Source organism: Pelobates fuscus, chromosome 10 (assembly GCF_036172605.1).
Source record: "Pelobates fuscus isolate aPelFus1 chromosome 10, aPelFus1.pri, whole genome shotgun sequence".
In the NCBI taxonomy this organism is placed as follows: Eukaryota; Metazoa; Chordata; class Amphibia; order Anura; family Pelobatidae; genus Pelobates; species Pelobates fuscus.
In genome coordinates, this window is record NC_086326.1 from 153400973 (window position 1) to 153425561 (window position 24589).

General features: G+C 42.8%; 3 protein-coding genes across 4 annotated transcripts in view; all 3 read left to right on the forward strand.

The window, feature by feature from the left end:
* LOC134575162 (zinc finger protein 250-like) overlaps nucleotides 1-24589 on the forward strand; it is a 752315-nt gene that overhangs the window by 468601 nt on the left and 259125 nt on the right. The window lies entirely within an intron of this gene.
* The window catches only part of LOC134575221 (oocyte zinc finger protein XlCOF8.4-like), a 73289-nt gene that overhangs the window by 15841 nt on the left and 32859 nt on the right, over nucleotides 1-24589 (forward strand). The window lies entirely within an intron of this gene.
* LOC134575282 (zinc finger protein 22-like) lies at nucleotides 5231-6253 on the forward strand. Its single transcript, XM_063434546.1, has one exon. The coding sequence runs from the start codon at nucleotides 5323-5325 to the stop codon at nucleotides 5776-5778; it is 456 nt and encodes a 151-aa protein (XP_063290616.1). The 5' UTR covers nucleotides 5231-5322; the 3' UTR covers nucleotides 5779-6253.

A 24589-nucleotide genomic window follows, 5' to 3' on the forward strand; every position in this document is an offset into this window, starting at 1 on the left:
TTAGGTCATTTCTATCACGCATCCTGGTCCATCCTACACACAACCCTTCTCAGGATTGAGTTGAAATCACACAAAACAATGACCTGAAAGCAGACAGGCTTAGTTACCACTGCTTAACTTGATGGTGATCCAGGTCTATGTACTTCCTGTATTCTGCCCCTGTGTGGCATATTGAACCTGTATACACTGTCATTATATTATATCGGCAGACATTTTGTGCTAAGATAGAAATTAAAAGTGTATATTGCCAATCACACTCAGATCAAAGCTAACTCCATTTTGGATTTACAGGCTAAGAAAGACACAGAATTTCTCTTTAGTCATTCAAGTCTGAGCTAAGGAATGCATTATGTAAACAAGGCAATGAGTCTCACAGCAGGGATGGGGGTGGAAAACTAACCCAGAGAGACAAATATATACAGATTATATATATATATATATATATATATATATATATATACACTTATTTTACTATTATATTAATTACATATAATCAGTATTAAGTTAATAATATAGACCATTCATGGATAAATATGAAGAAATATATTATTTAATAAATGTTAGTGGAATCGAAAAATAATGTCTCACAACTTCACAGAAGGCCAGATACCAGTGATTGTAAGATTTAGAAAGTAATTAATTTTACTTTCTAAATCTTACAAGGTCCCATTGTAAGAAATAGGGTGAAATTAAGGTTAGGAGGTGTCAAATTTAGAAATACGATCGAAATCGCCGCCACGAAGACTCGGGTTAACGCTTTGAATTGGCAGCAAATTTGAGTTATAATGGCCATTATAGATTAGCCAAATTACGTCAAAATCATCATCATTTTTAGTTAACTCTTTCCAGGACAAGACATTTTGGTGATGTAATTGCGCCATCTACTGACCAAAAACTAGATAATACTAGATAAAGGTGGACACACCTACAGTTCCCTACTTGCCGATCAACTAATGACGTGCAGAAAGTTTGGCCCTTTAAAAAAAGATTCAAGACCGAGAAATCCAGGACAGACATTCAAGACAGAAATTGAGGACACACATACACACTCTCTGGGACTTACACTCTCTCAAACTCTCTTTGACTCATCTTTCCAAACCAACACCACTTTCTCTATTACATGCACACCTCCATACAATCATCATACTTGCATTCAATTCCTGGGACTATCTATTCATCTGATAAGAGCATCTACAACATAACTGGTAATTATGCTGGTTTTACTTAATTAATTTAGATTAATTAAAGATTTACTAATAGCAGGAAAATATGCCTGGATAAATCTCGGTCAGATTTCAATAATTAGAAATCTTAGTTAACTAAAAGAATATATGGTTATAAAAACTACATACCTGCAGGTGGAGTAAGATAACGATATATTAATGATAAATTTGTCCCAATTAGCATACCGCTGTTTTTATCCAGATGTATTAATTTGCTCTGAAATAAGATAGTATATCTTATGTAGGGAAATTAAAATTTGGCTAATGTAAAATCTGGTGGATTTTTCTTATTGGATGGTTCCAGGAATGGTTAATGATCTGGTATGAACATTATTTTAATTAAAAATTGCATGAGAATAGGATATTATATGCCTAGGAGGATTCTAGCCAGCAGTGGAATAGTTAATCAGGATCTAACTGATAGCTAAGATTTTATGGCTTCTTGCTGCACTGTTGTATTCTGTGGAATTTGGTGTTCTGTGTCCTTTCTGTGAGATTGTTTACCTATCATAAATCTTGCAAAGTTCTTGAAAACTTGTTGTTTGTTTTTTTTTTTTTTTAGTCGCTGTACTTGTTTAAATATTGCCATATTGTATGCCAATGTTATACCTAAATATTCACGGATTATTATCACGCATGTTACATTTTATTATTATTATTGTCACAATAAATTATATTTTTATAAAGAAATTGTGATTTTACTGTATGGAGTAAAAATCCTCAAATGAATGGACTCTAAGACCTAAGAGAATAAAAATAGTGGGAAATTCTCAGCTTTATTATATTATTAAATTCTGGACAGTGCCGAGATATCGATTTTGATATAATAAAAATTATTAAATTAAATTTTGATAATTTTTATGAAAATATTGTTTTAATATTTATCACCTGTAACGGATCACCTAGCACCCCGACTGGGTACCTCCATTGAAGGATGCTCCTAGTGCTTCCTGAGGTCTCCAAGCACTCCAGCCGACACCAGAACCACCGCAGACTCCTTCAGAGAGCAAGACAGGAACAAGCTCTTACAAGAGCTTAGTAGTGATATTGCAAGAGAGTATGACTAGCATAGCAATCCCTTGTAGCATATTCCCCCAATAAGAGACGGAACTCCAAATTGAGGGTGAAGTAGAACTGAAGTTTTAATGAAACACTCTGCTTTTATGCACATTTTACACACATAGTACCGCCCACAGTGTTTTGAAGAACAACCAATTCAACATGTACAATATAGTAAAACACTCCCATTCATTCCCACAAAATCCTCCCCTCTGCCTGTGATATAATTACTGAACACAATGGGTTAATGTAATTATCACATGCAGGAAAAATATACTTTTTATACATGTACTGTAACTTTAAAACTATACATTCAATCTTCATAAAAATTATTAATAATCAGCATACTTTAAATATAAACACTCTCAAAAATCATACAAATCCCTCCAGCGGTTAAAAAGTTAACTGGAAGTCCTTTCTGACCGACCGCAAGCACATTTTCATGCCCAAAACAGTTCCATTGATTTGGGCTGTGCGGTCGGCCTATGTCAGGCAGAAAAAAATGACTAAGTCCCATTCGAAGGCACGAACGGGCACTATTGGTGCAATTGGCTCAGTATAGCATGTGACAGAACGCTGGCACTCGGACCGAGTACCTCCGCCAATCAATGCTCCTAGCGCTTGCCGAGGACTCCAAGACTCCAACCGACACCATCAGCACTGCAGACCGCACTTCCAGCGATGCAGCTGCGTCGGGGTCTCGCCGTTTTTCACCCACCCTGGATCCAAGGCCAGGATCCAGCTTCCAGTGGGCAGGCCTCTCTTCTTCCAGAGAGCGTAGCAGGAAAAAGCACAGCTCTTACAAGAGCTTATTAGCAATCCCCAAGAGTGTAGTTATCCAATCCCCCAAGCATGAGCCAAGGCTTCAAGAAAGGGTCAAGCAGTTCTGTTTAATGGCAGCAAAGGGCTTTCTTTTATGCAAGTTTTTACACACAAAGTACCACCCACATGGTCTTGTGGAACAGCCAATCAAACACGTACAATACAGTTAAACACTCCCATTCATTACATAAAAATCCTCCCCTCTGCCTGTGATATAATTACTGAACACAATGGGCAAACATAATTATCACAGTCAGGAAAATACACAGTTTTACACAATATTCATAACTTTTAAAGTATACATCACATTCAGAATCCGCATACTCCAAATACAAACATACTAAAACATCAGACAATTCCCTCCAGTGATTTAAAAGTTAGGTGGAAGTCCTTTTTGACCGACTGCAAGCATGGCTTGGGTGTTGTAAGCCAATATTCTCCAGGTACAGAAAATATCTCTATTCACAACAACGGCAAAAATACATAACTCATATCATACTGAACAGAACCCCCACATTAAACCTATCCCCAGATAGCTTGGATCTGAGCGCTCAATATATCCAAACAGCGCTCAGATCCCACGAATACAGTCAAATCGCCATGGGGTTTAAGTTTAGCAAGAGCTGATATAGAGATTGAGGAGGGACAAAGCAGCCAGTTTAAACAACGCCCTGCTGGAGAACAATAGGACAGGAAAAGGAATCAAAGGTGCAGAATTGTGCCAGTTCCAATTAAAGGGCCAGCACAGTCTTTTAAACACCAATAAGTCCAATTAGTGTTTTTAACTGGCAAAGTCTCCCAGGGACCATAGTCACATGGCAAGAGGCTGGAAATTAGTCCTCCCCAGGCACGAGTGGTGAAGGGCACTTCGTCACATAGCAGTACATTCAAACTGCCGAATGGGACTTAGTTTCCAGCCGCAGAGTCTAAGTGTAGGAGAAGGTAAGGGTCAGCGGTGTTCGTTGAAATGTGTAGCCGATTTCAGTTCCATGAATTTGGCTGCACACACCGCTGACCGCGTTCGGCCGAATAAAGATGGCCGCCGCCACGTGTTCGTTTGTATGAACTGTGGCCCCCCCAGCTGTCGGCAATTTACCTACAGCAGGCTCCCAGCCTGGGAGGTAAATTGCCTGCACGCTTCCACTTCTGGGTGGTCCGCCTGTGTGGTACTTGGTTCAGTAAGCCCCATTTACTGAACCAAGTGGGAGAAAGACATGCACAAATGATTTTACAGGTCTGGGGACATGGTCTTAAAGGGGCATTGTCCGACACAGTCTCCATATGTCCCCAGACAGTTCTTAAAGGGCCAGCACGGTCCAATACAAGACCATAAGCCCAAATGCAGTTCTTAAAGTGCCCAGTCTCCCAGGGGCCATAGTCCCAAGGCATGAGGCTGGCAATCAGTCCCCTCCAAAAACCAGTGGTGAGGTCCCTTTCGCCACATCACCCCATAAATATCCCCACAACACTGCAAAATTATAATGCATGCTCTCACAGGGATCTTGATTTCCACCTATTTCCCAAAATGAAGATGGTTTCCAGGTGCTCTCAGTTTGGATTTCAACTACCCTGGAATTCAGAACTGAACAGATACTGTAAGACTTAATCTTTACACCAATTGATTTTGTTACCTTTTTTTTTTTTAAATCAATGAGAAATACAATTATTATGTCTTTGTTTTCCAACAGATTTTATTCAAGACGGAAATGTATCTGTAGGTTCTGATACACAGTTTGTTAGAGATTATATACAAGAAGATGTAATTGTTAACGAGCTTAAAGTGGAAGAATTTAATGGAATATCTGAGCCAGACATTATTGAAAACTATAGTTTGAAAAATGAGGAGTTTCCTTTTAGGGAAGAAGAACATTTTACATACAATTATACACCCGCAGAATATCATATTAAGGAGGAATCAGCATCATGTGAAGCCGGATATCTTAAACTTATTTCTACACCCACTGAACATCCAGAGGCAAAATATCCATCTACTCATTTTAAAGAGGAACCGACCTTGTGTGAACAAGCAGAAATAGACATTTATACATCCACAAAGCACACACAAACAGAATATCCATCTGATATCGAAGAGCAAAGAACAGAAACAGGAATATTTCATCATAAAACACAGATTGCTGAAAGGAGATACCCATGCTCCGATTGTCAAAGATGTTTCACCAGCAGTTGAGATCTTTTTAAACATCAGGCAGTCCACAAAATGCCAAAGCCAGCTTGTTCTGAATGTGGGAAATGTTTCTCCTCAAAATCAAATCTTACTGCTCATCAGAAAATTCACACGACATTTAAACCTTTTTCCTGCTCCTGGTGCAATAAGAGTTTTCACAAAAAAGCCTGCCTTGTTAAACATGAAAGAATCCACACAGGAGAGAAACCTTTTCAGTGCTCTGAGTGCGGAAAAAGCTTTGTCCAAAATTCGAATCTTCTTCGACACGAGAGAATTCACAAAGGGACCAAACCATTCATGTGCTCGGAATGTGGGAAATGTTTCAGTATGAAAGCACATCTCATTCAACATCAGAGAACTCACACAAGAGAGAGATCCTATTTATGCTCTGAATGTGGGAAAGGTTTTTCCAGTAATTCTATTCTTCTTTCACACCAAAGACTTCATTCAGGAGAGGAACCAAATTCTCATATAGCAGTTACTCAGTAGTCTCATCATGTGGTCCTCAGAGTTGCCCTTTTAGAGGCGTTCTGTATTTCATATCCAGGACACATTTAAGTAGATATTTTTAGATTTCTTTAAAGGGACACTGTACTCACTATAATCATTTCATCTCTTTGAATTGGTTATGATGCCTGGAATCTCCTTTCACTGTCTCTCCATACAATGTTAAACCATTTTAGAGCAGTTTAACACTAAATAAGGGATCAAGGCCACCCTCAGTCCGGCCTCTTCTGGAGGTGTGGCCAAGGCAGAGATTACACACTTCCTTGAAGTCATACTCTTCATACTGTTAGTTGGAGCTCTGATAGGCTAAAAACAGACAGCTGACACTCTCAGCCAATCATAGCTGCCCATTGCTGCTCATGCTAGTACTTCCTCATTCGCCGAAGCAGCACAGAGGGGAGGGGCTGCTGGGGTCTCTAATTTAGCATTGAAACATAAAAATATGAAAAATTGTTTAATGCTGAATAAAATTATGGAACGTGGGAACTCTGGACACTATAATCAGTTTAACCTCTTCAGGACGGGTGACGGACGAGGTCCGTCATCCTGGGGATACCCTTAACGACGGGTGACAGACCTCATCCGTCACGCGGTAAAATTAACCCCAGATCGCCACAATCGCGGCGATCGCGGGGTTAATGGTGCTCCGGTCTGCCTCTGTATTAGAGGCAGACCGGGAGCACCGGATCGGGCTGTTCCAGCACATGTGCTCGCTCTGACAGCATGTCAGAGCGGGCACATGTGCTCAGTATACTCACCTTCCGCCTCCCTGCACTTCCGGGTTCACTGTGAAGTGCAGGGAGACGGATCAGTGCTTTACCCATTTTAATAAAAAATTAACCCCTTCCCTGCCAATTGATCACTGACTACAGTGATCAATTGGCAGGGATTACATTTTACTGTCATCTGATTATTTTTTTTAACCCCTGAGGGCTAATTCTTTTTTTTTTTTTTTTTTAACCGTCAAGGGTTAAATTAATTGTATTAATTAAAATATTTTAAAATTATATATTTAGCTAACAGGGGTGGGTGGAAGTTAGTGGGGAATTTGGGGATTTGGAGTTATGCTAACTAGGGGTTAACATTAAAAAAAGTTTTAAAATAAGCTTTAAAAAGTTAAAAATTACTTTTTTAAAAAAAAGTTTTAATAACGTTTAAGTAAAAAATAAAAGACACCCCCCTTTACCCAGTCCAAATAAAAAATAACTCCTTCCCTGCCAGTCGATCACTGCCTACAGTGATCAAAATACAGATCACAGTATTATACTGTGATCTAATTTGTTTTAACCCCTGAGGATTAACTTTTATTTATTTATTAACTCTCAGGGGTTCAATTTATTTAATTAATTTAAATATTTTATAATGATATATTTTGCTAGCTGGGGTGGGTGGGAGTTATGGGCAAATGGGGAATTTACAGTTAGTGCCTCTTACTGCTAGGTAGGGGTTAACGGTAAAAAATAAAAAGCTTAGAAAAATGTTAAATCTTTTTAAAAAAAAAAAAGTTTGAAGAAAGTTTAGGAAAGTTTAAAAAAATAATAAGCAAAACAAAAGTTTAGAAACTAGTTTTAAAAAGTTAAAGTTTTTAAAAGTTTAAAAAAAAAACATTAAAAATGCTCATTACCACTACACCTGGAACTAACTAGAGAAAAAATGATCCCACGCTAAGGTCTTAAAATATGCTTTTTGAATTACCCCAGGGTGTATTCTTTAATAAATAGTATGTGTTTGTGGGGAAGTTTCAATAACCAACCATCTAAACTACTCCAAAATGGAACATGGACACAGCGTAAAACTTCAAAGTTAGAAAAAAACTGAATGGCTGCGTCTCAAATGTGCCCCTTCAAAACATCCACATATACCTGGCAAAGGTACATACGGGGGTATTGCTGTGCTCAGCCAACATAGCTGAGCAACATACAAAGTATTTTACAGTCGTAGCACACATAAGGTTTGCAAAATATACTGTGCAAACTCACTTTGTGTGTCAAAAAGGCAGAAAAAACGATTACCACTACACTTGGTACAAGCTAGCGGAAAAATGATCCCACGCTAAGGTTCATAAAATGCCTTTTGAAATACCCTGGGATGTGTTCTTTAAGAAATGGTATGCCTTTATGGTGTAGTTGTAATATGTAGCCTGCTCAAGTGCTCCAAAGTGGAACACGGACACATCAAAACCCTCCATGAAAATTCACACTTAAAAGCGTAAACTTGTCACATCTCTTTTACAGCACTGTAACTTCACAAAATATTGCCAAAGACATACAATGGGGGTGTCATTTTACTCAGAAGACTTAGCTGAGCATAATTTGGGGGGTTTGAACTTAGTGACACATATGAAATATACAAAATGCCCAGCAGAAATTTAATCCGTTTGTAAAAAATGCCCCAAATTATTTTTTAACACATACTTTGGCATATATTGGTGAAAAAATGGGGGCATGTTAAGGCACATTATGCACCATATGAGATACCCTGGAGTGTCTACTTTTACAAATGGTAGGCCTTTGTGGGGTTTTTTTGAACAGTCAAACTACTATAATACCCCAAATGGAAGCATAGGCTCATTAAATCCGTCTCTCAAAATTCTACTGTGACTACTGAAAAGGACAGGTCTCCTATATGGCACTGTAGCTTCACGAAATAGTGCCAAGACATACAAAGGGGGTGTCATTTTACTCAGCAGAAGTAACTGAACACATAATAAAACTTTGTACCGGAATAGCACACACCAACTTTACAAAATACACATGAGAAGTTCTTTGTTATAAGTTTGTGTGCCAAAACCCCCCCCAAAAAAATGTTTTCTCCAATATTTAGCAGAGGTTGGCGGTGAAATGACTGTAGAAAGTGTCAAAACAACCTTAGGTAAATAGCCTGTGATGTCTACTTTATATAAATATATACTTTTGTGTGGCAATTTTGTTTTCTTTTATGGCTATAAAGCTTACAAGACAAACATCCAAATTCTAAAATCGCTCCACATTAAAAGTTTATTTTACTCATTGTGCTTTGTGACCTGTAACTACCAAAAAAAACTTAAAATCCCAGACACATTATATATTCTGTAAATCAGAACAACTAAATGAATTTATTTTTAATTACTTTCTTTAACCTGCACTTTAATAAACGTTTAACTCGCAAGTTGGAATAAACTTGGAATTAATAATAACATTAATAATTAAAAATAATAACTTAAAATAATAACTTAAAAACTGAGTGTAAAGTCAGAGTCCAAATTTGAAATAGGCTAGTATATGTTGCTACTAAAACTAATCATTGACTGAATGGAAAGTAGGCTAAATTAACATAACAAAACAGGCATAGACACGTGATACAGTTACCACTCCATCGATCAGCAGCTGAGAGTAAGAGAGAGAGAGTGTGTATAGTGGGGAGAGGGGAGATAGAGAGAAGGTGAGGAGGGTGAATTCAAAGAGAGAGAAAATGTGCTATTCACAGGGCTTTAAACAGGTTAGCCCCTCCTTCTGCTGGACACACCTCCCTTAGTCAATCCCTTAGGATGTAACAGAACCAGAGTGCCTCCTGGGGGAAGGGGGATTGCACTGGAAGGGAATGGGGGAGGAGTTTAACAACAACCCAACTGGTTTTGCCTGGTGAAAGGCCATGTGCTTCACAGAGGACTCCATTATTGCCTAAGGGTAGAATGGGGCTTGAATCCCTGTATTAGAACACAATAACACTTCATTGGCATACAGTTTGGCTGTTAATCACATCCCCCCACTTATTACACTTCATTGCAATGAAGTGGATGAGACACTTAGACTCTATAAAACCCATCAGAGAGAGAGAGAGAGGGGGGGGGGAGAGAGAGAGAGAATGCATCCTGCAGTGTATCTACTTATGTGAACGCACAACCCATTGTCTCAATAGAGCTCTTTCCATTTACATATCATATTGGAGATGATATACTCTGGCAAACAATGACTTCAAGTAACAACACATACCAACCTGATTAACAATGCATACTACACAAAACACACAATACAATAAGAAATGGGTGAATTAATACATTTTCCACGGCAGTACCCCATGATGATTGGTTCAGAAATGAGTTGTTGCTGTTGAAAAAAGAAAGAAAAAAACCCAAAAAGGGATGTCTTATATAAAGACCGCCCAGAGGGTAAATACCCAGTCCAATCTCAACAGTAGTGTAGTTGCCAAAAAATAAAAAAGCCTTTATTGAAATCTATTAAAAACCTGGGTTATAAGTGATGGACAGAATAATATAGGGAGAAATATGTATGGTAGGAACAGGGCTAGTCAAGAGCCCAGGGCCGGCGCGTCCATAAGGCGGCACAGGCGGCCGCCTTAGGGCGCACCGGCTCTGGGGGCGCAAAATTCCAGTGACCGGCAGGAGGGAAGTGCTCCCTCCTGCCTGGTCACCTCCTGGATCCCCGGCGCGGCGTGCGGCTGAAGTGGATTAGGAGGCGGCGAGGGAGCTCTGATTTCTCTGACCGGCTCCCTCGCGCGCCTTTTGCTGATGCTGCGGGAGCCGGAATATGACGTTGTATTCCGGCTCCCGCGGCATCAAAAAACAGCCTGCGAGGGAGCCGGTCAGAGAAATCAGAGAGCTCCCTCGCCGCCTCCTAATCCACTTCAGCCGCACGCCTCCCAGCAGCTCCACTGGACCACCAATGAGAGACCCACGCCAGCTCTCCAGGTAGGGAGGCTGGGTGGGACATTTACATTTAATTTATATAATTAATTACTGTGTGTGCATGTGAGTGTGAGTGTGTATGTGTGTGAGTGAGTGTGTGTGTGTCTGTCAGTGTGTGTGTAAGTGTGTCTATAAGTTTGTGTGTGAGTGAGTGTGTCTGTCGGTGTGTGTGTGCGCATGTGAGTATGTGTGTCTGTTCGAGTATGTGTCTGTGAGTTTGTGTGTGTGTGTGTGTATGTATTTTTCTGTATGCTTGTCTGTATGTATGTATCTGTATGACGGTATGCCTCTGTATGTATGTATGTGTCCGTATGCCTGTATGTCTTGTACGTATGTTTCTGTATGTCGCTGTATGCATGTATGTAACTGGATGTATGTTTGTCTCTGAATGTCTGTATATATGTCTCTGTATGCATGTATGTAACTGTATGCCTTCATGTCTCTGTATGTACGTATGTGTGTGTCTGTGTGTCTCTGTATGCCTGTATGTCTTTGTATGCATGTTTCTGTATGTATGTATGTGTCTGTATGACGGTCTGCCTCTGTATGTATGTATGTGTCTGTATGACGGTATGCCTCTGTATGTATGTATGTGTCTGTATGACGGTATGCCTCTGTATGCATGTATGTGTCTGAATGCCTGTCCAAATGTATGTGTCTGTATGACGTTATGTCTCTGTATGCATGCATGTATCTGTATGTGTGTATGTCTTTGTATGCCTGTATGTATGTATGTATGTGTCTGTATGTATGTTTCTTTATGCCTGTATGTCTGTATGTATGTGCCTGAATGTCTTTGTATGTATGTTTCTGTATGCCTGTCTGTATGTATGTGTCTGTATGACGGTATGCCTCTGTATGCATGTATGTCTTTATATGCCTGCATGTCTCTGTATGCATGTATATCTCTGCTTGTATGTCTCTGACTGTATGTCTCTGTATGATTATTGCTGTCTTTTTATGACAGTGTACCTGTATGACTTTGACTGTGTGACTGAAAAATGATGCCTGTGTGCCTGTGGCTTGGGAGGAAAGACACACAGGTGAAGATGCATTTTTATTTTTTTTTAATGAGGGTTGGGGGCGCCAAAATGCATCTTCGCCTGTGTAACTAAAAATCCTAGCACCGGCCCTGCAAGAGCCTAATAGCCAAAAGGAACCCTCACAAAAAATGGAGAGGGGATAGAAGACAATATGTACCCCCATACATAACTCAGGTAACAAAGCAGTAGGAGAGAACAGGGAAAGGGAGAAACACACACTCCCAACCAAACAGTAGTGCTATGCTAATACCCTATCTCCTATAAAACACCTTCGTGGGTGTTCTAATCTAAATGCTGTCATAACATCTGAAGCCCCAGGTTACACACACATGCTAGAAAAACATAAATGAAAAAGGTGCTCAGAGCAAAGTGCTCAAAGAGTATTAAAAACACAGAAGAACCCAATAAGAAATGGGTGAATTAATACATTTTCCACGGCAGTACCCCATGATGATTGGTTCAGAAATGAGTTGTTGCTGTTGTTTTTTTATTTCTTCCACCAGGTAGTACTAGCCATGTCAGCAACTAAATGTTCAGTTAGTTCAAGTTCTTGTTGGTGAAAGAACTCATTATGAATACATTCAGCACAGGTTTTAAATGTTCTTCTAGTTTTAAAGAACAACCTATTCTTGCCAAAGGGTATCCTCAGTTATACCACCCTCTATTAATGGGGGACCCAGGGTTATGTGTTCAATCCTCTGTGGCGAAACCGACCTCGCCACGTGTCCTTGGAGGGGGCTGCTTGCCCGCCTCTTGCCTTTGGACTATGGACCAGACTTTATGTGAATGTGTTAACCCAGATAGCTATGCCATGGAGCCCATTCGTGTAGTTAAAGACTTCGGCTCCATGGCAATTGAACTGTGTGAATAGGATCTGAAGCGCTATTCGGTAGTTTTGTGCGCTCAGATCCCAGCTATCTGGGGATATGTGAAATGTCTCTGTGTTATGTGTAAAAGGTGACTTTATGTATTTTAAAGTGTTTTACTGTCTTTGTGTCCCCATGTGCTCAATGGAGTCTGTCTCTGCCCTGGGAGGTAATTAGATTACTTCTACCTTGTCTCCAGGAGAGAGGGCTCTGTAAAACCGGTCTGAGCCGGAAAAACAATCGGCCAGGGGTTTTAAAAGATACTTTACTAACTTTTGAACCCCTGGTCTGATTCATGCCATTTTTTAATATGTCGTTCCCCTGAATGGATTGATTGTGGATATGTATTTTTATGTGAATGTGATGTATGGTTTTAGAGTTATGAAAGTTGGGTAGAAAGTATGTTTTAACTGTATGTATAATTGAGTTTCCTCTCAGGATAAGGGGAGGGAATATGTGGGATGTAACTGATGTGTGAGTGGTTGTTTTATACCTCCCTGTGGGCGGACCTGTATTTGTAACAACTGCAATAAAAACCAGGCTGGGTGTGCCAGCACCTCAGATCCTGCTTGACCCTCAAACCGATGTGTCATCTCGTTTTTGGGGGAATTGGATTGTATGCTGACTGACAGGAGTGTAAGCTGATTCCAGGGTTCGTGTGTTTCCAGTTCGGGAGTTTCCAGAATTCGTACAGTTGCAGTTCGGGAGATTGGTGCTTGCAGTAGCTGCTGGTCTAGGAAAAAGGGGATTATCGCCTGAACGATTTTTATCCCCTTTTGAGCAAAACGGTCCGTTACATCCTCCATTAAAGTAGGGCCGCCTTCTCCGCTTCGCTGGTCTCCGTTTCCCTGGTCTCCGTTTCCCTGGTCTCCGTTTCCCAGGCGTCGTGCCAGCCACTCCAGGCGTTTTTTCCGGCAGTGAGTAATGCGGTCGTGTAGGGTGTAGCGGCTTCCTCTGGGTCTGTGCCCCTTTGTTTTGCATTCTCCGCCAGAAGTTTTCGAGGAGGTCGTCCAGGCGCTGCTCGAGTGTCTGCAGTCGGTTCAGTGTGTCTGCAGCTGGTTCAGTAGCCGCCATTTTGAGGCAGATTGCACCCCTCTATGTCTTTGCTTTAAGACGATGTGCTTGTCAGGGATGAAGCTTGGCTGTGGTGATGGTGTTGGGATAACCCCCACCGGCAGGGGGGGAGGGGCAGGGACCCGTATAACGTAAGCTTGTTTCGGTCGGAGAGGCAGTAGGGAGATCGGCCGCTTCTCCCAGGCTCTCACCTAGAGGTAGGCCTCAGTGGCGGTGTGGGCTCAATCTGCTTGTCGGACGCGTGGAAACCCTTGTGCTGTAGCAGAATAGCTTGCAGGTAGGTATCAGCGCAAATTTAGCTGTTTGTTTGCTTTCAAAATACTGTTTTTAGGCGTTAATTGTCACTTTTTTTTGTGTGAATCATTTTTTATTGAAGAAATGTTTTCAGAAATTCCGTAGGCATACGGCATGTAAGACAATAAAAGGGTACAATACATGAATGGGCAACAATATGTTGTCAGACGTTTTCACTGCCTTAGAAGTATGCTTTCCGCCTGTTAGCTATCTAACACCCTTGGGTGTAGTAGTTTAGTAGTCGTGTGGTTTGGTATGTATGGTCCGTTGTGACCCGCCGACATTCCCCAGTACGTTTATCAGTCCATCTGGGGCGGTTGCTGTTGGATGTTGGCCTACCCTGCCTCTATGCATAGTGCCCTGATGTACTCTCCATGAGCTATACTGTTAACTCTTAGGGTCCGTCTATGGTAGGAGTTGTGTGAGGCTCCTGGACCCTCTTAGTAAGTTTCATGTCGGCTCCCTTAGCTAAGCGTGGGTAAGTATAGTTGTCCCGCCCCTAGTTGGCCTTATTTCGTCTTGTAGTTGTTCGCCGTCTATCTGCTTGTGTGATGGGGAGGGCTGAGGTCTGCCCAGCTGTGCTAGATTTGTCTGTTCAGGTCGGGTTCGTCGTACGTGTGCTTCTGAGCGGCTGTCTATATGTGGTTCGGCTGAAGCCGGTTTAACCTAGGTTTCCCCTAAGTATGGGTATTCAAAAAAGATGCCGAAAAGAGTCGGGAGAAGAAAAAAAAAAAAAAGAAGGGGGGGAGGTACGGGGGTTGGGGGGGACAGGGAGTGTAAGCCGCGTGGGCCCGGTTGGGTCCGCCGCTTCTCCGGGGACTCATCCTCCCTTCAGTAGCGTGGGATCCATTTGGTAATTGTCACTTTTTGTACAGAGCCCACACTGCATGCAGCCTTTCAGTTTGGCAGCCAGGCCCCGCCCCCCCTGACGGTTATTTTAAATATAATCACAGTGAGACGTACCACCACATAAAAAGCTGTCTGTTTGTGGAACACTGTATATCTAAGGTATATCTGTATATCTTTTAGCACTTGGTTGAATGCAGTATCCATCCCATCACAACATCCTATGACCTGTACTGATACCGGAGAAACTGACGGAAGCGAAGCACAGAGAGATGGACACAGGTTTCTTCAGGAAGGAAGAGATTCTTTATTGGATCACCGATCGGGACTCAGAGGGACTAGCGTCACCAAAATACCACAAGTTCTGAGCCCCGGACAATAGTGCAGGCTCCTTATATAGGCACATAACTCCTCCCATATTAAGCTCCACCCGCACATTCTCTTGACCAATCAATACAAATAAGAATTAACTTCCTGCTTGACCGCATGGCTTGTCCAGCACAATGGAGGAGGGGAATACTACATCCTGTATTCTTGCACATGCTCCGTACACTACTGATCGTATCTTGCCTCGTGCAACCAACTGATCGATACGTCAGCATATGCACGTACACATGCCACGTGGTAATCTCGGCCTACTAAATTTATTTTTACCGAGATTCCACCACATTCCCCCCTTTGATGCCTCTTGATATTTCACAATTACTTGAGGCATCACTTAACCTTAGTTTGCATACACCGCAAGTTACCTTGAACCAGACCAGACTTAACTTATGGTGTGAATCTTCAACACTCATCTTCCTGCATTGGTTCTCCCTGATCTAGAGCCTTATACTTATAAATTGCCATTATCTGTGCAGCAGCCTTCCTCTCTGCTATATTTTCTATCAGGCTTTGCCCAGACCTAACTACTAAGGGTATAAGACACGGCAGGAGTAGACACAACATTAAAATCAGTAGGACTCCACCTACCACTGCCTTAAGCCCTCCAAACCACTCATACCAGCTACCAAACCAACTACTTGGATTATACCCTTTCCATACCTGAGTAGGCACATGCGCTAGTTTAACCATATGGCTAGTAAGCTCAGCTATTCCTTGCCCTTCGTCATCTATTTGAAGACAGCAATTGCTCAGGTTAAACTTCCCACATACACCTCCCTCTACTGCCAAAAGGTAATCCAAGGCTAATCTATTTTGGTAGACTGCTGTCCTCATCCTAGTATTATGCTTCGCTAGAAGATTGAGCGCTTGTGATGTTTCGTTAGTAATAATCTCAACCACCGCCTGTAATCTTATAATACGGTTGAGCATATAAATAGGGGTTCTATAACCAAAGGTACCATCTTCTGCCCACGTGGCTGGCCCATAATAATCTATGATACGCTGGGGAGGCCATTCATCATCTTCCCAGGCGCCTATCTCTATGGGTCCCCTTTTCTTCCTATGATTCACATCATACACTTTAACACCTAAAGTCTCACCTGTTTCAATCGGTAACAAGAAGAAGGATGGTTTGAGCATACCCAACACACATGCCCCTTCCCAGTCCTGTGGCAACTCCGAATAGGCTTTCTTACCACAGATCCAGTACAAATTTGCTGGGGCTCTCCAGGTAGATGTGATGGATAAATCAAACCACACATCCTTTAAATTGGCGTATCTAGCAAACGGGTTAGATGGTTCTGAGACATTTGAAGCCGACCACCAAGTTGTATTCTTTGTATCATCATCATAAGCTTTTTGCCCTAGACAAGTTAATTCTCCTACAGAAGTATTATACATTATTCCTTTCCTTGCTATGCAAACATAACCTATGATGGAGGTCTTTAATCTCCACTCAGATTTACCTCTAACACTCATATGATAATCGGCTTGTGTAGATATTAGTTGGTCAACTGCCTCAGAACCGGACATTACCTCCTTTGCTTCCCAAGGCCATTGGTCTCCCATGTTAGTACCTCCACACACATAGCAGTTGGTAACATTAAGACTACCGGCAATACTTTCAGCTAAGTCAATGAACAGGTTTTTAGCATTATGGGGGATCTTATTATCTATACTCATCTCTTCATAAAAGGAATGGTATACTTGATGAGTTTGGGAGGATACCGTATCAGTCTCTATCCCTATAAACAATACTGTCCCAGGATCTAAACCCGTCCCGTATATTTGAAACCCAAATAAATTGCCATATTTGTCTAAGAACTTATCGGGGTTATTTATAAGTATATGGATGGGATTGCATTCCATAGACTTACAATATGGGCTGGTAGGCAACTTAGTCACTATCATGTTTTTGTCTACTGTCTGTCCCCAAGTCGCCCACCCCACACAAGACCAATATGGGCAAAAGTTATAGTCTTTATTTGGGCATCTAGGACTCACATATTTATTTTTACTACTGGGACAAATATATTTATCATTAGACCCATACGTCCTCTCCCATCTAAGATCCCCACATACATTCCACGGCTTTCTACCACTTGATATCGCCTTACACGCATCAAATAGCAGAACACCCGAAGAATGTACGGATTCTAATACTGTCTTATTAATTAGGGTCCCCTGAGGATCTCCATTCCTGAGAGTCAACCAAATTGTACGGGGTTGATACTCTGGACTGAAGCACTTAGGTTCTCCTACTCCTAAATGGCACACACTATAGTCTATATTTAGGTATCTACATCTCGATACATCTCCTTTACACTCGTATTGTGTCGGTACCTCTACCTTCCTGAATATAAAAATACACATAAATAAACACTTTCATCAACACATCTTTCGCCGTCATCCTCAGTCTTCGTCCGTGCGAAGGCACCTCAGCTTCCAGGATGTAAGGGCTGCAGGGAATGGAGTTCTGCTCGTCTTCACAGGAGTCCCTTCGAGACTTTCCCTGGCTTATACACTATATGTCGGTGAGCGGACAGGCTTTATTATGGCCGTCTAAAACACTCACTTCACCAAATCCCTGTAACAATAAAATTTGTAATCCACAAAAGTTCCTCGTTACTCCGACTGAGTAGTGCGTTTTAACCGGATCTTGCAGGGATTCTCTGGATCTGCTGTAACTTGCCAAGAATCGACTGCTGCTGGTTTAACCCCGGAGTGATGTATCCATGGAGTCACTTCGGCTACTTTTATCGCTGTAGGGGTAGACAAAAGAACAACATAAGGACCTCTCCACTTGGGCCCTAACGGTACATTATTCCACTCTTTAATCCACACTTGATCTCCTGGATGATAACTATGAACTGGGGGATAAATATTCACAGGTAATCTATCTTGTACCCATTTCTGTACCTCCTCCATAGTCTTACCCAACTCTACAACCTGCTGCCGGGTAATTCCTTCTCCCAACTGACTCAAGTCCCCCCTTAAGTTACCAAGTACGGGAGGTGGTCGCCCATACATGATTTCAAAAGGAGAGAGGCCCATCCTTCTGGTAGGGGTACTGCGGATTCGCAATAAAGCTATGGGTAAGAGAACGTTCCACTTAAGTTGGGTTTCCTGACACATTTTAGCCAACTGATTCTTAATAGTTCTATTCATTCTCTCTACCTTACCAGAACTCTGGGGTCTATATGCTGTATGAAGCCTCCACTTTATACCAAGCATATGAGTCAGTTGTTGTAGGCACTGATGAACAAAAGCTGGACCATTGTCCGATCCTATAGAACAGGGTAGTCCATATCGGGGTATTATTTCTCGTAGCAGGAATCTTACAACTTCTCCTGCTTTCTCTGTACGAGTAGGACATGCTTCTACCCAGCCTGAATAGGTGCACACAATTACCAGCAGGTAACGATGTCCACCCGATTTAGGCATCACTGTAAAGTCAATTTGTAAATCGGACATGGGGAGTCCCCCCATAAACTGGACTCCTGGTGGCTTTACTGGTCCTTGTCTTGCATTATTTTTAGCACACGTTACACATCTTCGTACAATGGCCTGTGTCAAGTTGGACAATCTTGGTATGTAGAAATGTTTTCTGAGAGATTCTTCTGTGCTGTCTCTCCCAGAATGTGTCCCGTTGTGATAATTTTGGACAATTTCTACCGCTAGTGATGCTGGTATGACTATTCTTCCATCTTCTAGCTGATACCACTTGTTCTCCAAATACTTTCCTGGTTCAGTCTTTAACCACTCCTCTTCTTGAGCTGTATAAACTGGAGTCCATTGGGACAATGGAGTTGGTATAAGAGCAGCTATATGCCCCACATACTCCTGTCTTCCTGATTCAGCAGCACGCTTAGCTGCACTATCTGCCATCCGATTTCCTTTGGTTACATCACCATCTCCTCTCAGATGCGCTCGACAATGTTTGATACCGACTTCTTTCGGCTCCCACACTGCTTCCAATAGTTGTAGGATTTCAGCTGCGTACTTGATTTCTTTGCCTTCTGAATTCAGTAGTCCTCTTTCTTTATACAAAGCTCCGTGGGCATGAGTGGTTAAAAACGCATATTTGGAGTCCGTGTAGATGTTCACTCTTAAACCTTCAGCCAATTGTAACGCTCGTGTCAGTGCTATCAATTCTGCCTTTTGTGCTGATGTTCCTTTCGCCAGTGGCCGAGCTTCTATCACCTTGTCTATTGTTGTCACTGCATATCCTGCATAGCGGATCCCTTCTTTCACATAACTACTGCCGTCGGTATAATATTGAACATCGGGGTTCTGGATGGGAAAATCACGAAGATCTGGTCTACTTGAGAATACTTCATCCATTACTTCCAAACAATCATGTTGACTTTCAGTAGGTTGTGGCAAAAGGGTAGCTGGATTTAAGGTGTTTACAGTCTCTAAATGCACTCTTGGGTTTTCACACAACATTGCTTGATACTTGGTCATACGGCTGTTACTAAACCAATGATTTCCTTTGTAATCCAACAACGTCTGTACTGCATGTGGGACTCGTACATAAAGTTCTTGACCCAGAGTGAGTTTATCGGCTTCAGCTACTAGCAGGGCGGCTGCAGCTACGGCTCTTAGACAAGGTGGAAGTCCGCTGGCCACTGCATCCAATTGCTTAGACATGTAGGCAACAGGTCTTTGCCATGATCCCAAGTACTGTGTCAATACTCCCACAGCCATTCTTCTTTGCTCATGTACATACAGGTAGAATGGTCGTGTGTGATCAGGTAGACCTAATGCTGGGGCACTCATCAAAGCCTTCTTCACATCTTCAAATGCCGTTTGCTGTTCTTGGGTCCATAAGAAGGGGTCGTGCTCTGTACCTTTGATAGCTGCGTACAGAGGTTTTGCCAGTATCGCGTAGCTGGGAATCCATATCCTACAGAAGCCTGCTGCCCCCAAGAATTCTCGCACTTGTCTTGTATTCTTGGGTATCGGTATTTGGCACACAGCTTCTTTTCTCTCTGGCCCCATAATTCTTTGACCTTCAGAGATATGGAATCCCAGATATTTGACAGTTGGCAAACACAACTGAGCCTTCTTTCTAGACACCTTGTATCCTGCCTTCCAGAGAATGTGTAGTAGATCGTGCGTTGCTTGCTGACAGATTTCTTTTGTAACTGCTGCTATCAACAAGTCATCTACATACTGTAACAATACACACTCTCCTGGGATGGACTCGAAATCCAGTAGATCTTGACTTAGAGCTGAACCAAATAGGGTAGGTGAATTTTTAAACCCTTGGGGCAGTCTTGTCCAAGTCATTTGGCGTTTTGAGCCCGTTACAGCGTTCTCCCATTGGAAAGCGAAAATACATTGACTTTCTGCGGCAATTCGGAGGCAAAAGAAGGCATCTTTGAGGTCTAAGACTGTAAAGTAAGTAGCCCCGCCCGGAATTAAAGCAAGCAGGTTATATGGATTGGGTACAACTGGATGTATACTAACAACCGCATCATTGACTGCTCTCAAGTCCTGCACAGGTCGATACTCATCTGTACCGGGCTTTTGAACAGGCAGCAATGGGGTGTTCCAGGGGGAAGTACAGAATTTTAGGATACCATACCGTATGAACTTATCCAGATAAGATTGGATGTTCTTCTTAGCCTTCTGCGGGATGTGGTATTGTCTTAGGCTTACTGGATAAACCCCAAGTTTTAGTTCAATTTTTATAGGTGGAATATTGCGGGCCAGTCCTGGTGGGTTGTTCTCTGCCCAAACTCCTGGTATGTTGAATAATGACTCATCACTCCTAGGGTTTTGGCTAGTCAACGCTGTATAAAGTCGCCACTCTTCTTCCTTTGGTACGGATAATGTCATAATACCTGAAGGTCCATTAAACTTTAAGGATGTTGTTCCATTTGGTAGGAACGTAATCTGCGCTTGTAATTTTGATAGCATATCACGTCCCAGCAATTGGACTGGACATTTAGGCATATAAAGGAATTGATGTTTTACTACGTGGCCTCCCAATGTACAGAGTCGACTTTTAAGAACCGGTTTTTCAGCACTTCTTCCAGTTGCTCCTATTACAGTAATAGTCCTTCCAGATGGAGGAGCAACTAGATTAGTCACCACTGAATGTTCAGCACCAGTGTCGATCATGAACGCACTCCTTTTTCCCCCTATTGATACATCGACCATAGGCTCCGCTCGACCAAGGGGGATGGAGCCCGGTCGGTATCAATAGTCCTCCATGACCGTGTCAGCCAATCCTACAAAGTCCCTGCCTTCTCTATCGCGGGACCTTTGCGCTGCTGGGATATATCTATCTTCCCTAACACTTCCTCTGTTCCCATTGCTCCCTCTATTACCATTACTCCCTCCGGGGCCTCCTCTACCTCTCGCTCTGCCTCTAAAGTTTCCGTAACCTGCCCTGGGTTGGTCTCTCTCGTACTGCTCTCTTTGTGGACATTCGTTCCTCCAATGCCCTTCTTCCTTGCAATACGTGCACTGATTCCTACTCAAAGGCTCCCTATTCCATCTACTATCGCCTCTATCTGGGCCCCGTCTATCTACGCCTGCGATCGCTACCGCTAGCATGTCTGCCTTTCTACGCATCTTGCGCTCTTCCTCTTTCTTACTTTCTGTTTCCCTATTCATATATACCTTATTCGCTACCTCCATTAGTTGGGTGATAGACATACCTGCAAACCCTTCTAACTTTTGTAGCTTGCGCTTAATATCTCCGTAAGCTTGGCTGACAAAGGCGGAGTTCACCATTCGGGAATTATCTGCGTCTTCCGGATTAAAGGGGGTATACAAGCGGTATGCCTCCAATAATCGGTCATAAAAGACACTGGGCGCTTCATCACTTTTCTGAATCACCTCAACTGTCTTCGACATATTAATAGCTTTCTTTCCTCCGGCTTTCATGCCAGCAATTATAGCGTCTCTATAGGCTCTGAGTTGAACCATATCAGCACCATTTACATTCCAATCGGGATCGGTGTTGGGATAATGTGTTGCGGCCCATGCTGATGGATTGGCTTGGTTTAAAGTACGGGCTTTATCCTCTAGTGCTTTAATGGCTGCTTGATTAATTCTTGTCCTTTCCTCATTGTTGAACAAAGTCATTAATAACTGCTGGCAATCAGCCCATGTCGGGTTATGTGTCTGTACTATTGAGGTGAACAGATCAGTCATAGCTTGTGGTTTCTCAGTATACGAGGAATTGTGGGTCTTCCAATTTAAGAGATCGGTCGTCGTGAACGGGACATATACAAAGACCGGGTCAGCATGTGCCATTTGGCCTGCGGCATCGATATAGGCTGACCCAGGATTCAGACGAAGAGGCATCTGATAGTGTTTTAATTGTTGGGCACCGGTCAGTTGTCGGGTCTGTATGGGGCTACGTGGAGGGGCGTCAGTCATAGGTTCCAGTCGGGGAGAAATAGGGTATGGGGATGTGGGAGCTTGGTTTTGGGAAAAGGTTGTAAATAAAACACTTTGAGCCGAGCTAGAAGAAGCTTGACCGGAAGTCTGAAGTGGCGCCAAATCAGGATATTCGGATTTAATGGGGGTTGGTTCTGATTCCGGAAGGGGAGATTTAGTACGAGGGGGGGTAGATTCTATACTGGAGGAGGAAGCGGAAGTGGATGAGGGTAATGAGGGGAGGGTTGCAGGACTTCCTGCATTTGCGTCACTTCCTCTTAACGGAAAGTAAGGGGGCGGCAAAGGGATCTCGGACTCAGGGGGCGTGTCCAAAATGGGCCTAACACCAGTCCTAGTGGACAAACAAGTCCTAGCTACCATGAGGCGACATTGCTCCTCGTGGCATGTCTGGAGCCATTTTGGCGAGTCATTTACGGCCTGTCTCCAACAATCAATATAAGGAAACTGGCCGTAAAGTTCAGGCCTACCCGATACAGCCACGTGTAAGCGCTGTACCAGAGTTGGATCCAAACTGCCACGTGGCGGCCATGACGCAACCAAAGTAGGCCACTCCCTAGTACACAAAGTGACCAAACGTACAGGAGACATTTTAACCCCAAAATCACAAGTTTTGAATCCCTTTTTAAAATTCTTCACCATACAACCTAAGGGATCCGGAATCGTTGACTGCGACGCACCCATACTTAACAATGGAACGTCGTCGACAACGAATACTATACACGCGTACTATTCAACAGTCACACCCGTTTCCTCTGGCAACAGCACCACGTGGTACAGTTACCAAGTGAAACGTATACAATAACACAATAAACACTCAGGGAATTCCCGTACACACACAGCTGTTACACCAGTCACTAGATAATCAATATTATGCCCTTTGGCGAAACTATACAGTCACCCACGCTATAATTCTCTATATATGAATTACCCGTCTATAACACACCCCAGTAACATCGTCTTTTACAAATAGCGGTTACAGTACGGTTAGCATAGGTCAAAGCACAAGTTAAGGTCACAATACAATTATTAGTGGTTATGGTGTTAAACATGCAATGGACGACAATGATTAGTACTTATATACAGTGTCAGTAAATATACAGGGTTATGGTACCGTGCACTATAATACAGCAACACACTATTAACACTCCGCTAGACGGCTGAGCTCGCGCTATCTAACAAGATATACACTTTACTAAACAATCTTTATCACATTTACAATTCCCAACTAAACTATTGGCCAGTACCTTGATGGACTACCTAAAACTATATACACCCGTTTTGGTTAGCCACACTGCCCAAGCACCACATATAGCGAGCTAGAGGACCGAATTTACACAGGCGCCTCTTAGTCGATTACTATCAAAAATCTAGTGGGTTCCAAATTTACACGCCTTCCCACTTAGCCAAGATAGGTTGAGAGCTAGCGAACCGAATTTACACAGGCGCCGCTTAGTCTCCCGGTCCCTCCGACCTAGCGAACAAAATATACACCCTAGAACGCTAGTCTAGACAAGACACCGGTGTCCGGCTAGGGCTATTTACACAGGACCCCGCCTGACTAACCAAATCAAACGGTCTGACTAAAGAGCGTTCGATTGAGCGGTGCGCCTTCGCTCCTTCCCTCCGACAGAGGGGGCAGATTCCATACACAAATAACCCCTTATGGGCCTACCGCACAATCGGTATACCCCTAGTGGGTCTGCCGTCTAAAACAGCAGTTGTCTTACCTCCTCGTTCCTGAACCTGAGTTCACACTCATCGACGGGGACACCCCAGCACTTCTCACGTAGAGGCCGATGATCTCCTGGACAACAGACCAGTGGCGCCGAGACGAAGGGAGGTCCACGCAGAAGTTCAGGGGTGCAGCCGTAGAGAACGTGGGCAAAGATAGACCGTCTCACGCCTCTGCCTCTCAGCTACCGTTGAACGATGAGCTTCCCGGCCAATGCACCAAATGATACCGGAGAAACTGACGGAAGCGAAGCACAGAGAGATGGACACAGGTTTCTTCAGGAAGGAAGAGATTCTTTATTGGATCACCGATCGGGACTCAGAGGGACTAGCGTCACCAAAATACCACAAGTTCTGAGCCCCGGACAATAGTGCAGGCTCCTTATATAGGCACATAACTCCTCCCATATTAAGCTCCACCCGCACATTCTCTTGACCAATCAATACAA